At 40.4% G+C, this 14,918-nt stretch overlaps 1 protein-coding gene across 13 annotated transcripts in view; it reads right to left on the bottom strand.

Annotated features, from left to right (window-relative positions):
• PDLIM5 (PDZ and LIM domain 5) overlaps positions 1-14,918 on the bottom strand; it is a 116,425-nt gene that overhangs the window by 19,762 nt on the left and 81,745 nt on the right. For all 13 annotated transcript variants that reach the window (XM_040698981.2, XM_040698987.2, XM_040698989.2 and 10 more), the window contains one exon: positions 8,553-8,740. In XM_040698981.2, coding sequence (XP_040554915.1) covers positions 8,553-8,740 — 188 coding nt within the window. The remainder of the gene's footprint in view (positions 1-8,552; positions 8,741-14,918) is intronic.

The raw sequence follows: 14,918 nt of genomic DNA, 5'->3' as shown, positions 1-14,918 counted from the left end.
ATATGTCCAATTTTCTGACTTCTCTTAATATATCTGAACAGTAAGAAATCTTCCAGCTCTTTCCTCCAACCCAAACAGATGGCCGGATGAAGCAACGCGTCTGAAAAGCTCTGCTGTCAGCTCGTTACATTAACCATATATAACACCCTATCCATTCCCGGGCCCGCGTGAAATCATACAAGTTAAACTACAGGACTAGCAAGAAGGAGAAAAAAAGAAAAAAAGGGGGGGAAAAATAGAATGCCATGTTCAGCAGTTCTCCCTTTGCTTGCTGCACAGTCTTGGAAGCATAGACAAAGCTAAAAGCCCTCCGCTGATTAAAGGCAGAACAGGAAGGATTAAACCATTATCATTTCTTTAAATGCTGGTGAAGGATGGTATGTGCTCCGTGGAAAATCACAACAGGTGCGAGTGGGACCCAATTTCAACAACCTCTGCAACTCCAGGGGCCAGTTCCTGTGCTAGCGACCAGCCTTTCAACTGCAAAGGTTCCGACTAAATTAGCTGTAAAGGATCTTTAATTAAAATGAGTATGGTGGTTTTGGCTTGCTCAGCGTGTCTCCTTGTGATTTGTTACATCACATACCGTCACAAATTTGGCACGACTGGCAGAGCTGTTACCGAAAACATGCTTCAAGGAGAAGAAAATGAAGCCCTCCTCACTCCCCTGTACAATAGCTTTTTATTTCTCTGCAGCGACAGTTCAGACATTTTACTTCTCTCATTCTGAGCTCCTGTTTTGACCTTGATAGCTTGACTACGCCTGAGGAGAGTGAAACAGGCTGGTCCTTTATCTGCCATTTTCATAGAGCTGATGTTTAAACTTACATAGTGATAAGACTTTATTTGGCAGAGAAATACTGACTTTTCATTTGTTGTACAAATACTAAGGATAACTTTCAGATGATCTACACTAATAGAGCTCACTCTTCTGAGTTGGCACCAGCAGTGGTTGCAAATTAAGGAGAAGCTATCAGATGAGTTGGTCTGTGACAACTGACTAGTTACTTTTAAGAGGCAATGAGTATCTAATCTTGAAGGCTGGTGAATGTTCTCACTCAATAAGTGTGAAATAATCAGAGATAAATAGTCTCCTCACCTCCTTTGTAATGACTAGAGAAAAGAGCATGAATCTGTCTGGTTTGTGCTTGCAGTTATTTTAAGCATACAAAAGTTTGGTGCAATAGCATATGAAATAGCAATACTGGACCACAGGAAAAACTTCAAACTATCAATTTATTACAGAAAGGTGAGCTTCTGTTCAGCAGATCCAGTATTGTCTAGTAGGCCATTCTGCCTCCAATAAGCACGAAGTACACATCTCTGTCATTACCAAGCCCCACTCCTTCTTAAATATCAACATTCAAGTTTTAAAAATATATTCTAGTTTTCACCATGTCTGCAGGAGTTACAATTTCACACAGCCATCAAATTAAGGTTGACATTTATAAATTACTCTGGTTTCACAATGGGTTTTGCTTGGCTAAGTCCAAGTTCACATTACTTAACTTGTAAGAATAAATTCCTGTGCTTTGCTGTCGTATGACAATATAATCATTTAGATTAGATGAAAAATTAATAAGAAAAACAGTCCATACAGCAGAATCAGGAAGCTATTGTGTTTTGACCTGTCAATATATCACTTTTATGGACAAGTCTTTCTTCTTTTATGAAAAGCAACTGCAGTGCAGAGGGGCAAACTTCAACACTCTTTTTCAGTGAAAAATACTGGGACTGTCTACTATTTTTGGACTATTTATAGCTCACCAACAGTATAAGAATTTGCCTTATCTTGAAATATTATTCCAGTTTCTCTCCCAGATTCACACCATTGTCCTCAGTGGGTATGTAGTTCCTTAAACCCCTAGTCATTAGTCCTATCTTTATTTTCCTGTTCAGCAGAGGAAACGATGTAGGACCGGATGACAATACAGAAAGCACAGGACTTTATGAACAAGGTGATGATGCCTTTGCTTTGCAAAGGTGATAGGCCACAGACTTCACTCACCCTGTCAGGGTGGTCTGTAATGCATGTGCATGTAGAGGGAATAACAACTGAAGCACAGAAAAATGAACTTAAAGTCCCACAGTCAACTTCTTTATGGACCTTGAGTAAGTATTTACTGGAAGTATAAGCATTTTGCCACAGCACAGTATATCTCAGCACCCCCATCCCTCTTCTCCTTAGCTCAGTGCCATTTGATCCTGAGGCTGATACGATCTCGATTCTGACACGTTTACCTTAGCAAACTTTTTCAGACTAAGTCACAAAGAAAAACACAAAGATCCAAACTGGTGGTACATGCAGGACAGAATGTCAAGTCACACCTAGGAGCAGGTTTGTATTTTATTCTGCTTTCAAAGTTCCAATATTATCAAGGGATTGAGAAGCAGGAAAAAAAGAATGCAGCAAGACAGCACACTAAGGATAACTCCAGAGATGGTAAAGGCAAGTCTATCAAACACATGAAAACAACTGCAAGGAAATAGCAGAATTTTTCAAACAAAGTTGCCTGGGGAGCAATTTTTCTCTGCTTACAGTTAGCTTCCAAGTGTGTTCCCCCTGCTGAAGGGAGCATGTGCTTAACACATGTGCTGGCTCAGGATTAGGCAACTGACAGTTTTGGGTATTGCAGAATATGCTGACATGTCTGACCAGCCCTACTGGAAGAGGATTACGTATCCCAGAGGTATTGGGCTAAGAGAAACCCTGGGAATAAGGAGGATGGCAAAAACAGCTAACTGGTCACCTAACACTGCAAGCTTCAGATGCGTCTATCACAAATCTTTCCCACCCCATCCCCATGCTCAGGAGGAAGGTCAGTGCTTATGGCAAACCCTCCTCTCCAAGCAGCTTGCCGGATTTTGTGGCCTCCAGCTACACTGATTGCAGGCTGTGGTCCTGCTGGAGCCCACCAGCAAAGCAGGGCTCTGCCCACACAGGTCAGCACTGTGCCGGCAGCTTGACATCTGACAACAGCATCTGGGAAAAAGAAGGTGATCTTACATAAGAAATGTGGCCCTACAGTCCCGACTTCTGACCAAAGATCCTGCTGCCCATTCTGAGAGACAGTTTGTCTCCTGGCCAAACTCCAGTTTGTGTAACTGCATCTATTGGATAATCGTGCTTTCTTAAATTGTTCCAACAGTTTCAATTTAACACGGTGCTATTCACTTCCTTTCATGATGCCGTGGGGTGTTACACTGTGCTGACAAGCAGCTGTTATGTTTCACCAAAGAAGTGCCTGCATGGTGGGCAAAAGCAGTGCCTGTGCATGTATCACATGCTTGCACATGGTATCAAGACTGCAAATGCTGTGAGGTTCCTGGGGGTGAATGGTGCTGCATAAGTTACAAAAGTTAGCTATGAAATAGTAAAATAACTTGCTGTATCTAAGCTATGGGTAGGCTGTGATAGAGCTAGGCCACTGGTGGGTATTTTGTGGCTGTTGATTGAATATGATAATCTTGTCAAAAGCTTCTCTCTCTCTGGTGGGTGAGCAGAACATCACAGCTCAAAAGGAATATCATAACTTGAGAAAAACAAACTGAGGGCTGTTATAAGCCCTAGCCATTAAACTTGACACAGTGGCCACCACAATTTGACTTATTCCAACAAATGAGAAAATCAACAATATGGACACGAGAAGCCCATGGCAGGAGTGCTCTTCTCAAACTGCTGTCCAGGTGTGTAAAACCACTTCATCGTATACATGTCTCACTTGCTCTGGATGTTGAGCTCCTTGTACACCCAATATGCCAAAGATCAGACTTTATTTCATAAGTCAGGCTTTTACCATGCTTATCCAGCTTCTTTGAGCATACAAGAAAAAGTGGGGCAGCTATCCCCCATTTCCTTTACCAAAGCACTAAAGAATCCTGCAACATTAGGATTTAATTCCAGAAAGGGACATCGTATTGTGTTATTTTCACAGTGAGTAACTAACATTGTGATCTGCTGGAAGTTGAAAAATAATAATAGTAGAACAATTATGCCTAAGTGAACATCTTTTCCAGATGTTCTCAAAACAAACAAACAAACAAAAAAACACCTTTAATCCATAATACCATCCCACAGAAAATTTTCTACAGACAATACAGAGCTGGTCTTAGCCTTGAAAAATTATGCCATTTATTTCAGCAAGTTGGGAACCTATCACAAGACCTAGCCTGGCTCTCACCATTCTCAGTGTCCACTACCACTCATAGTGTTCCAAGTTGTTTCACAGAAAAAAAAAGTGAAATCTTGCTCTTTAAGGAGGTTACAAAAGATTTTAAGGAGGAGAGCTTGAGAAGGGCACACTGATTCACAGACGTCTGAAACAATTTTCATGCTACTGCCCAGGAGAATAAACCAAATTGTCTCCAGGGGAGGGCAGGAGCTTGCCATCAGGGAGCGTGTGGTACTCCCATGTTCAGTACAAGTGTTCACAGATACCCAGCAAGCACCCTCCTACAGCATACAAGGATAATAGAGCTCTGTGGATGCTATCACTGCAAGATCATTTGGTTCAAAGATGACTTCTGTACTAAGAAACCCTATGCCTGGGGCATCTCCAAGTTCACTACTTGAGCCACACATTTTAGACAGTTTTTGCACTTTCAAACCTCTCAGCATAATCTTAAAGCAAAACAAAAAAACCTAAGCCAAAACCAAACACAAGAAGCCACACAACTTTTAGTAATATTAAGGGTATCCTCTGATGGTCTATCCAAGAAAGGGAGATGCCAGCTAAAGCTTAAGGATGTCTTCTGACCAAATGACTAATGCATGTAGTTGGACACCTTAATAAATAAAATCACTGGCAATATTTATGCCATAAAACAGCAGACTACATCTTCCCCAGACACAAACAAAATCATGTAACACGTCTGCTTAGCTATGGAAACAACTTAGTGCTATGTACAATATTCATTAGAAGAGTGAGTACAACTAGAGCTACAAAACTGTACTCCAAAGAAATTTCTAGTATTAATAGCATACTAATACACACTTGCATAACACTATGCCTTCATTCCTATTTCCCACACTAGATTACCACTATGAAATCAATTAGACTCAAAGGGAAAGGTTTCTATTTGTTTAAAATTTTGTCAGGTCCACAACCTGCAAGGCCAAATTTTGCTTGGCCTGTGAAGAGCTGGTAATTTTACTTGAAAAGAAATGTCAAGCTCACAGACTGCAAACAAACAGCAGAATTAGTGACTGAAATACAAATATGCCCTGAAACAGTTATAGTCTTTCTTCAACATTTGACTAATTTTACCCAAACACTCAGCTACTTAAAAGGTTTTACTTGTCAGACTGCTGGTTTCAGCCTTACTAAGCAAGCTTAGGCACAATGAAACCATAGGAATTTTTGTTTTTGTGAAATATATGCCTGAGAAAGACTGCCATCAGTCTCTGCTGTAACCGCTCTTAGGTCTCTTCTCCCGGCTAGTTTTGCATTACTGACCTCCTGAGTGTCTGGGGCAGTATGTGACAAAAAAAGCCAAGGGTGACTTTATGACAGGTCTATGGCCCAGCTTGCAGTGAAACTTTTATAACCTCTGGACAAGCTTCAGATGCCTAGGCAGCTGTCACAGTTTCAGTGTAATCAAGAAATGTTCCTCTCCTCTCCTCTCCTCTCCTCTCCTCTCCTCTCCTCTCCTCTCCTCTCCTCTCCTCTCCTCTCCTCTCCTCTCCTCTCCTCTCCCCTCCCCTCCCCTCCCCTCCCCTCCCCTCCCCTCCCCTCCCCTCCCCTCCCCTCCCCTCCTCTCCTCTCCTCTCCTCTCCTCTCCTCTCCTCTCCTCTCCTCTCCTCTCCTCTCCTCTCCTGTCCTCTCCTCTCCTCTCCTCTCCTCTCCTCTCCTCTCCTCTCCTCTCCTCTCCTCTCCTCTCCTCTCCTCTCCTCTCCTCTCCTCTCCTCTCCTCTCCTCTTCTTCTTTTACCTAAGAAGCTTGGCTAATGAGTGGTTAGGTCCATCACTTCCTCACACATGGGCAGATGAAGGTACCTCCAGACTGATGAAGTCAAATAATTTAAGATGGGGGGGAAAAAAAAAAAAGGAAGAAAAATGGGCATTTTGATATTTCCAAACTGTCCATTTTTCATCTACATTTCAGAAAGAAGCTCCACGAATAGGGAATGAGCCCAGACTGGCTGTCCATTTCAGGAAGCATTAGGTTTTCAATCTCTCTCTCTCTACTACACATTTTATTTCTGAAGCAGGTGATGACTTTGCTTCTTTGGCAGCAAACTTGAGGCAAGCTATTCTCAGGTTTTCTAGCACAAAACATACAGCAAGACAACACAGTTCTCATATTCTCAGTACCACCTTTTCTATCATTGCACATCACCCTGAACAGGGATGCAAGGAATGTGCCATATTTCTCTATCTTTGTTTGTCCAAAAAGGTATTTGTTACCCAACATCATGTGTTGTCAGCCTCTCCCCTTGTGCCTACTGCTGTCAGGAACAGCACTGATCGTAACTGGCTCACATCTGGGGTTCAAGTGACCTGGTTGCATCTCTCGATATGGCAGGCTCATACCTTCATTTCAGGCTGCCAGATCTTAACATAGATGCCTTGAAAGTTGTTTTATATAAACTGTGAACACTTAAAAATAGACTTCTCATTCAGTATGTATACATGTAAAACCTACAAATGCCTGAAAGTGATGAAAAAAGCAAGTCCTAGTAACTAACTGTGGCATTGTGGACTTTGCAATTCTGTCAACTTCTACATTATCAAATTATTTAAAATATGTTGAAATAGCACGTAAAGTTGTTTGGGTTATTTTTTTAAGCTTTTCTAGTGGATATCAACCAAATTTGCATGCCTAGCTTCCACTCTCACTGATCTACTTGATACCCCTGAGGTGAAAGAAGAGATTTTCAAATCATCCAGATCAGAAGACCAGATTCCCACAGATGTACAGAAGAAAGTGAAATTTAACTCATCCTTATATATCTTTCTCCATCATGTAGCAGCCATCAGTACCTCAAAAAAATTATTTCAAACAATACATTTGCATTAACGGCAAAGCACAAAAGTAGGAATTGCTATGAAATACCTAACAATATACCGAAAAAAGGTGTGGTACTGTTGAAATCCAAAGTTGACCACTGTGGTGTTTTTTTTTTGTTTGTTTTGTTTTGTTTTTGTTTGTTTGTTTTGTGCAAATGAAAGAAATTAATCCCTTTGTGGGACAGAGAAAGGAGTTGCACCAAACATGTAACACAGTCACTTCTAAAAATGAAGGCTTATTGTATTCCCACAATGCTTACCTGAAGTACGTGCGACCAAAAGGAACTTGAAAGAGATTTTCCAATGATAGCTAACTCAAAGTCAGAAAACAAAAATTGACCGAAGTCTTTACCTTGCCCTTAAGAGTATACTTGATGTTTGACTGGGTAGTATAGAAATGACAGCATATTGCCATCTCGAGGCTCCATAGCAGTACTGCATGTTCAAAACGTGTATTTGTTACCAGGCACAGCAGTAATTTTAAGCCTTATGTGCCAAAGGCTCCAATATAAACATACACCATTAACACCATATGTTTTATCTTTATTTTTATGCCATGGCCTCTGCTGAAGGAAAATCCTTATAAGTAAAACTCAAAAAAAAAAAAAAAAAGCAATTTTAGCATTACAGCTCTTTTCAGAAAGAGAATCGATAGTATTCATCTCATTATTACCAGAAAATCTGCAGTTTAAATTTAATTAGTAATACAGATTTCCTGGTTCCTTTGAAATTGATACTAAAGTTTAGTTCAGTGCCAAAGACAGATTCAATTTAAGAGACAAGTTACATTAAGAGATTATCTAAAGTCACTGCATGCAATGTTATGAAAAAAATAGATACAGAATTACACATATTGTATTTCTTGATACGTATATAGTAATAAGACAGGAACTTCCATAAAGAAAATAGCATTCTCTCCAGACATTTTAGTGCTGGTATGAAGTGATAAAAAAACACAAAACTGCATGCAAAGGCAACAGCCATGTTTGTGATCATTATAAGAACCCAGCTGTAAATAAACCTTTATGTCATAAAATGTATAACACCGACATCCTCCATGTTTAAAGTCTGCAAATGCCAAATACGTAGCCACTTTCATGTTTTAGTCTTTGTTTTTCTTCTTTTTTATTTTTTTAACATCAACTTCAGAGGACACCACTTGGGAAACACGTGTCTCTGTTGATATACTCCTTGAAATCACAGAGAATATGTTCTGTTGAATTTACAGTCAAACGGGGAATACCAAGTTAAAATTGTGTTTGTACATATGTGATTGTTATCCATAATTTTGACAGGAGGTCAGAGATATTGGATTTTGCCTGTTTGTGAAACCAATTGCATCTATAAGGCTACTTTCATAAAGCGACTCGTTTACCAGAGCTCTTGTGCTGTTTTTCTTCTCTTTGCTAAACAAATTGCTTCTACTCAAAACACACCAGTAGGCCTCTGAAGGCCTGTTGTTCTTACACCTCTGGTCAAGCACATCTTACTCAGCAATCTGAAGGTCTTTAACCAAACAAGAAAATACCTCACTGCAAGTTACCTGCTTGGCTTGGAGGCTGCCAGCCTGAGTACTTGGCAGCGCTTGAGGGTCCTGCTGGCTTGGGTGCTGAAGGAGATGTGGCATTGTTGGTGGGGATAGGTCTAGGATCTGGGCTTTCGTGGCTGGCAGACACATTCCTCACTGAAGTGGGTGTATAAGCAGCAGGAGGGGTAGGCTCCATGGAATCACTGTTCAGAAATTGAGGGAGAAATAAATAAGATGTATGGTCAAGTAGTGCCTTGATCATACAACATGCAAGCACTCAGACACAGTATGAGGCCAAAATATAAATTATCAACCTTGATTTTTGTCTCTAGATTTACAGGGTTAACAAGTTTCACAATTTAAAGAGTATATCTGAATGTTCAGTTTGGTGAGTAATAGCTACTGCAATTAAAGTCTTCGGCTAATAGCTGTCACTGACGCTCCAGTTGATTTGCTATATGCAGTGCTTATAAGTCCAGTGAAGCACAAAGTGCATTCTGTTACATTCAAATGTTAAAAGACATTCAGACATCTGTACAATGCAAATGGAAGCATTTAAAGGGTACATTAGACTTCTTAAAAGCTTAGTATACAAGTCTTTTTAACTAAAGATTCTGAGGCAGTAGAGATACTGAATAAAAATGCCTTTGCAGACTGAAAGAAAAAGGATAGGAAGACATTATCTGTCATTAAGCAGCAGTTCAATGCTACTGACAAGGTAGTTTAGGACTGGCTTCCAGAAGAAACTGTGTCTGTAACTTTACTGTCACAGAAATGTCATTCTAAGCTGTTGAGTTCATTTGACACATAACTCATCAAACCAATGGACCACCTGCTGGATAAGGAGTTGGCTGGATGGTCACATTCAGAGAGTTGCGGCCAGTGGCTCAATGTCCAAGTAGAGACCAATGACGAGTGGCATTCCTCAGGGATTAGTGTTGGGACTGGGGCTTTTTAATGTCTTTTTAGGCAACATGGACAGTGGGATCAAGTGCAACCTCAGCAAATTCGCAGATGACAGCAAGCTGAGTGGTGGAGTTGACATGCTAGAGGGAAGTGATGCCATCCAGAGGGACCTGGACAGGCTTGAGAGGTGGGCCCATGACAAACTCATGAAGCTCAACAAGACCAAGTGCAAGGTCCTGCGTCTGGGTTGGGGCAATCCCAAGCACCAATACAGATTGGGTGGAGAATGGTTTGAGAGCCTCCCTGAGGAGAAGGATTTGAGGGTGTCGGCAACGTGCACTTGCAGCCCAGAAGGCCAACTGTATCCTGGGTTGCATCAAGAGAAGTGTGACCAGCAGGGTGAGGGAGGTGATTCTGCCCCTCTGCTCTCCTGAGACTCTACCTGGAATACTGCATCCAGTTCTGGAGCCCCCAACACAAGAAGGACATCGAGCTGTTGGAGTGGGTCCAGAGGAGGGCAGTGAAGATGATCAGAGGGCTGGAGAACCTCCCCAGCAAAAACAGACTGAGAGAGCTGGGGCTCTTCAGCCTACTGAAGAGAAGGTTCCAGGGGGACTTATAGCAGCTTTCCAGTATCTGAAGGAGGTCTACAGGAAAACTGGGGAGGGACTTTTTATAAGGGCATGTAGCAACAGGACAAGGGGTAATGGTTTTAAACTGGAAAAGGGTGGATTTAGACTAGATATTAGGAAGAAGTTCTGTGCTGTGAGGGTGTGAGACACTGGAATAGGTTGTCCAGCAAAATCAAGGATGCCCCCTCCCTGGAAGCATTCAAGGCCAGGCTGGATGGAGCTTTGAACAACCTGGTCTAGTGGGAGGCGTCCCTGTCTGTAGCAGAGTGGTTGGAACTACATGATCTTAAAGGTCCCTTCCAACCCAAACCACCCTATGATTCATAAAACCTGCTTCAGGCTGGAACCCCATTACAACTTCAAGATTACCTCAGAACACTGTTGGTCTTTTTCTATTGAAGCATAAATAAGAAAGCTTGCTTCTCCATCCAAAAGACTCATCACTACTTGTCAAATCACTTTTTCAGTCCAGCTTCTATTTTACTGCCTTTGTCCAAAAACATAAATAAGAAAATCCTGCTGAGGACAGCTGCTTTTACACAGAAGAGGTTTCTTAATGAGTAAGACACACAGAACTCTCTCATAAGGTCAGTAATCTCCATTGACTGGATTTCATATCTATATAAGGCTGTTGTGGATCTGGCTCAAAAACAAACATCAGCTTTCCAAACACAGTCACCAAAGGCTGGAATTTCACCTTTATGCAACACGTTCCCTGAAGGACATCACATAGAAAACAGCTGAGGTGTTCAGCTGGCAAAGTGCTGCCTTTGAGGCCTCTCACGTACAACCATTTTGGAGGAAAGAAAGGGAGAAGTCAAGATGGAAATTCTGCTTCATGCCTGCATTTGCCAAATAGCGGCATTACAGGTGTAGGTGAGGGAGCAGACACTGACTCGTGCCCACAAGGCTAGGTGAAATGCCAACTTCTACCTTCACAATCACTAACTCCATGGTTGAATTCTCAAGGTTGTGAATGACATGGCATGTGACTTTCTGAACCAACAGACTGCTGGAGACACTTAGATTTTCATTTAGAAATCAGAAAAACTGCAAGAGGGAAGTCTAAAGACCCTAAACTAAAAGACAAAGATAAACCCATATGTTTGACCACCTGAGATGGATTACATGCTAGGAGACAAGCTTCCCAAGTGAAAAACTCGAAGGCATGACATTGACAGAGGGCATCATGCTGGCCTCACCTCGAAACTTCTGACAGGTCTTGAACACCCTTTGCACTTCATGCCTCTATTTTTCAGGCAAGAGTTGAATAAACCCAAGCCTGCACTGTAGCCAGCTAATTTAACAGGCAAGTTGCTACTTACTACAGCTTGGCACATGTCTCCAGTATAACACTGCCTACCAGCAGAGGCGGGCTGCAGCAATCAGTGCACACACTGAATTTTAGCTTCTAATATAAATCAACCACCTGCAAGATGCATGCAGTATTTTTCTTAGAGAGAAAGATATGTCCATATCTTTGTCTCACTTTTAAAGAAACCTGGAGATATTCCAACTTCTACAAGCTAACCTTACTCAAATTCATGCTTCAAAACTAATTCCTAAACATTTTCCTTTATCGCATTTTATGTCAGAAAACACTCAAACTTCAACTATTATTATCCATCTTTATTAATAGTTAGGTATCTGAAAGAAATGAATTGGTTATGGAAAAGATTTGCAGTCTATTTATCATTAGAAGGTTGAAGAAGGAATGACAAACCTAATGTATTTACTAAATTCCATATAAGCAGCTTTCTCAGACTTTCCAAGCAACAGTAAAAGGGTTCAGGTTATTCTGATGTCAAAACACTTCTATTGTCATTAAAGTCAAGCCTACCTTCTACCTCTAGTTTTAACCTTCTAACTTTGTTTCATAACTCAAATTATTCCTTCTCCACCTAATTCATAGCAAGAAAAAGGTCAAAACAGCGAAAGTTTATATATGTTGTCACTGCCAATGGTCTTCTAAATTTAGGGTAGAAGACCACTTCATCCCTCTCCAAAATACAAATGACACATGTTCCTAGAAGTAACCAGAAGAATCATATTCGTTATAAGAAAGATGGCACCAGGTACTGGGAGCTTAGTACGTGTGATAGAGGGGTGATGAGTGGGCAGCATGTGTGGAAGGAAGCAGGTCCAGGTCACACATGAAACGAGGATCAGTTTCTCAGAGAGAGCTCCTAGATATCTGCAGCCATGCTTCCTTTTGAAAAAAAAAAAAAAAGATGCTGAGAACACTTCAGAAGTATTCTAGGAAATTAGCACAGGAATATCCTTCTGAATGTATTCAGACATTTTGATACGCTCCCTTCTCTCCCTTCAAAAAGCAAAGAGAAGAAAAACAGATGGTATGGGGTTATAAATGCCTAAACCTCCATCCATCCTTAAATGGAAACTCTTCTACAGAGCTCTGTAGCAAAAATACATGCTTTAAAGAAAATAACTGTGTCTCATGCTGTTATTAGCCAAAGGAAGAGCTGTGCTCACAGCAGAAAATTAAATACAGGTCATCATCATATAACTTCTAGCACTGCTGAGATGGTAATGAGACAAATCTCAGACTTTCCTGAGCAGACTTTTTCTAATGCAAGTCCAAGATAGCAGGGTATCCATCTGTAAACATCATCAAACAAGCCCCAGCATGTACTAGGAACTCAGTTTTGTACATCAGTATTTTCCAAATAGTTCTCCAGGTTACAAATGATGTTTTCACTCCCACTTGTTGCCCAGAAAGACTGTGCAAATTGGGAACAGATCCCATGGGGTCTGAAGCAGCTTGCTGATAGGAAAGGTCACATAACATCTAAGAGTCTGTAAGAGCTTTCTTCATATGGCCAGAAATTCTGTGAGGTTATTTTCCCTTATGGACACTAAATTTTTTAAGACAAAAACAAGAAAAAAAAAAAAAAAGAGCAAATCATTCTTCTTGGTTTTTGGCACAACCAAGTGGAATGCAATAGCCTTGATTCTGCTTTAAGGAGTCTGTAACAAATACATATATATATTAACAAACTAATAAGAGTATTAAACAAACTAATTAAGAGTATTAAACATTACTGCCTGTTGGTTATCCATTCATTCCAAGCAGGCATAGAGTGTATACTGCAGGAACTTGAATAACTCCTAAAGTGTATGCACAGTGCTTGATACAGCTCTGAAGAAATGAGAAACTTTTAATATGAGATATTTGAGGCATTTATATTGCATAAACTTTGAAACACAACAGTCAGGAAAGAATGAGTTTTCTGCTCTAGGGCCAAGTAAACTGTTGCACAGATGCCTCTCCACAGAGTTACATACAGCAGGATATCAGCACAACTGAGATAAAACTCGATCCTAAAATCTCACGTTCTTGCTTTTAGTTACATTGTTTGTCATACATAACTCCTGACATATCTTGCCTGGTATCCACACACACATTACCTGAAGATACATGCAGAATATCAGATATCAGAAAAAGCCAGGCATGAGAATTGTAAAACCCCACAAACGAGGGAAGATATTTGTCTTACGCTCTTGCAAAAATACAAGAAATACCAAGTGCTAAACTTGTTCCTACTGCTATTACAAACCTCATTCAACTTCCAAAAATGGCATTTACATTTTTGTATTAGCCTAGCAGTGTTCCAGTAACTTGCAAGAAAGAAAAAAAGTGCAAAACAAAATAAAAGAGAGAACAGAGAAAGCTGTGTGGGCAGAAGTATTTCCATATCAAGTTACAGTAAGGACACACGTTACCCTTACGTAAGCAGTGGTCTGCACAAAAAGATTTCAAAACTTCTCTCAGAATAAATATTCTCCCACAGGGTCACACTATCTTCTTTTTAGGTAATTGTACACAGCATTGGGTCAGGTATCTAAAGCAAAAGCCACATTTATATCTACTCTTGCTAACATTTCCCAAAACTTCAGGGATTTTTTTGCCACATGGTTTTAGAGAAAACTTTCAATTCTTGGAGAGTCAAGATATTAAAGAAATTGGTTCCTCTGGTTTATATATGTAGTTCCAGGTTGGAGGGGGTGGGGATTAAAAAAAAATTATCACAAGGCCCTATAAAACTAAAGGATCCATTGCCAACAGATTGACCACTTAGTAAAAGACTGCATGGGTACACCATACAACAGTAAAACACAACACATTCTGAGAGATCTGGCAGAGGAACAAAATGTGTAGATTTTTAACACTACTTCATGCCAGCTAATAACAGATACTGCATTAGTCAGAAAAATGTCACATTTCCCAGCAGCTACACAGTACAGTGATGTTTAAGAGGGCAAGCTGCTCAGAATAGAGATGAAGTGAAAGAGATTCAATAGAAATACTTCCAGAAAAACCCTCCTTCACAACAAGACCTAAGTGCTGTTTGTGCTGTATTTACAACCATCTTGACTTTTCCCCTGAAGACAATGCAAACATAAGCTACCTCAGTAAAATAGATTCATTACCTTTTTGTGAAAAGTATTTAACATAGAGCTAGAAAACACTAAACCTGAAGTTGTTGAAGCATATTTACCTTGGCTGTCTTGGTTGTGCCAGTTGTTTTTTGGACAAGTCAGTGCATTATACAATGCCTTACCCTCATCTCTTTGTGGACATAAGATTTTAGCTCTACTCACACACTAGCTATTGTGTTGTGGCTTTAAGTGAGCTATTGTTTAAAATAACTTTTCAGCACTGTATTTGTGCAGATATTACAATATGTCAATAGACTGATGGTAAGGCAAAGACATTTTATTATCTAATTTATTCCATACACTGATACATTTCTCCATGATGTATAACGTTTTCCTTCTCCTGATGTAAATGTTTTTGCTTGCTTTGTGTTGAACTTATGGG

This window comes from Gallus gallus, chromosome 4 (genome assembly GCF_016699485.2).
Source record: "Gallus gallus isolate bGalGal1 chromosome 4, bGalGal1.mat.broiler.GRCg7b, whole genome shotgun sequence".
Classification (NCBI taxonomy): Eukaryota; Metazoa; Chordata; class Aves; order Galliformes; family Phasianidae; genus Gallus; species Gallus gallus.
This window is presented reverse-complemented; position numbering and strand designations above follow the sequence as displayed.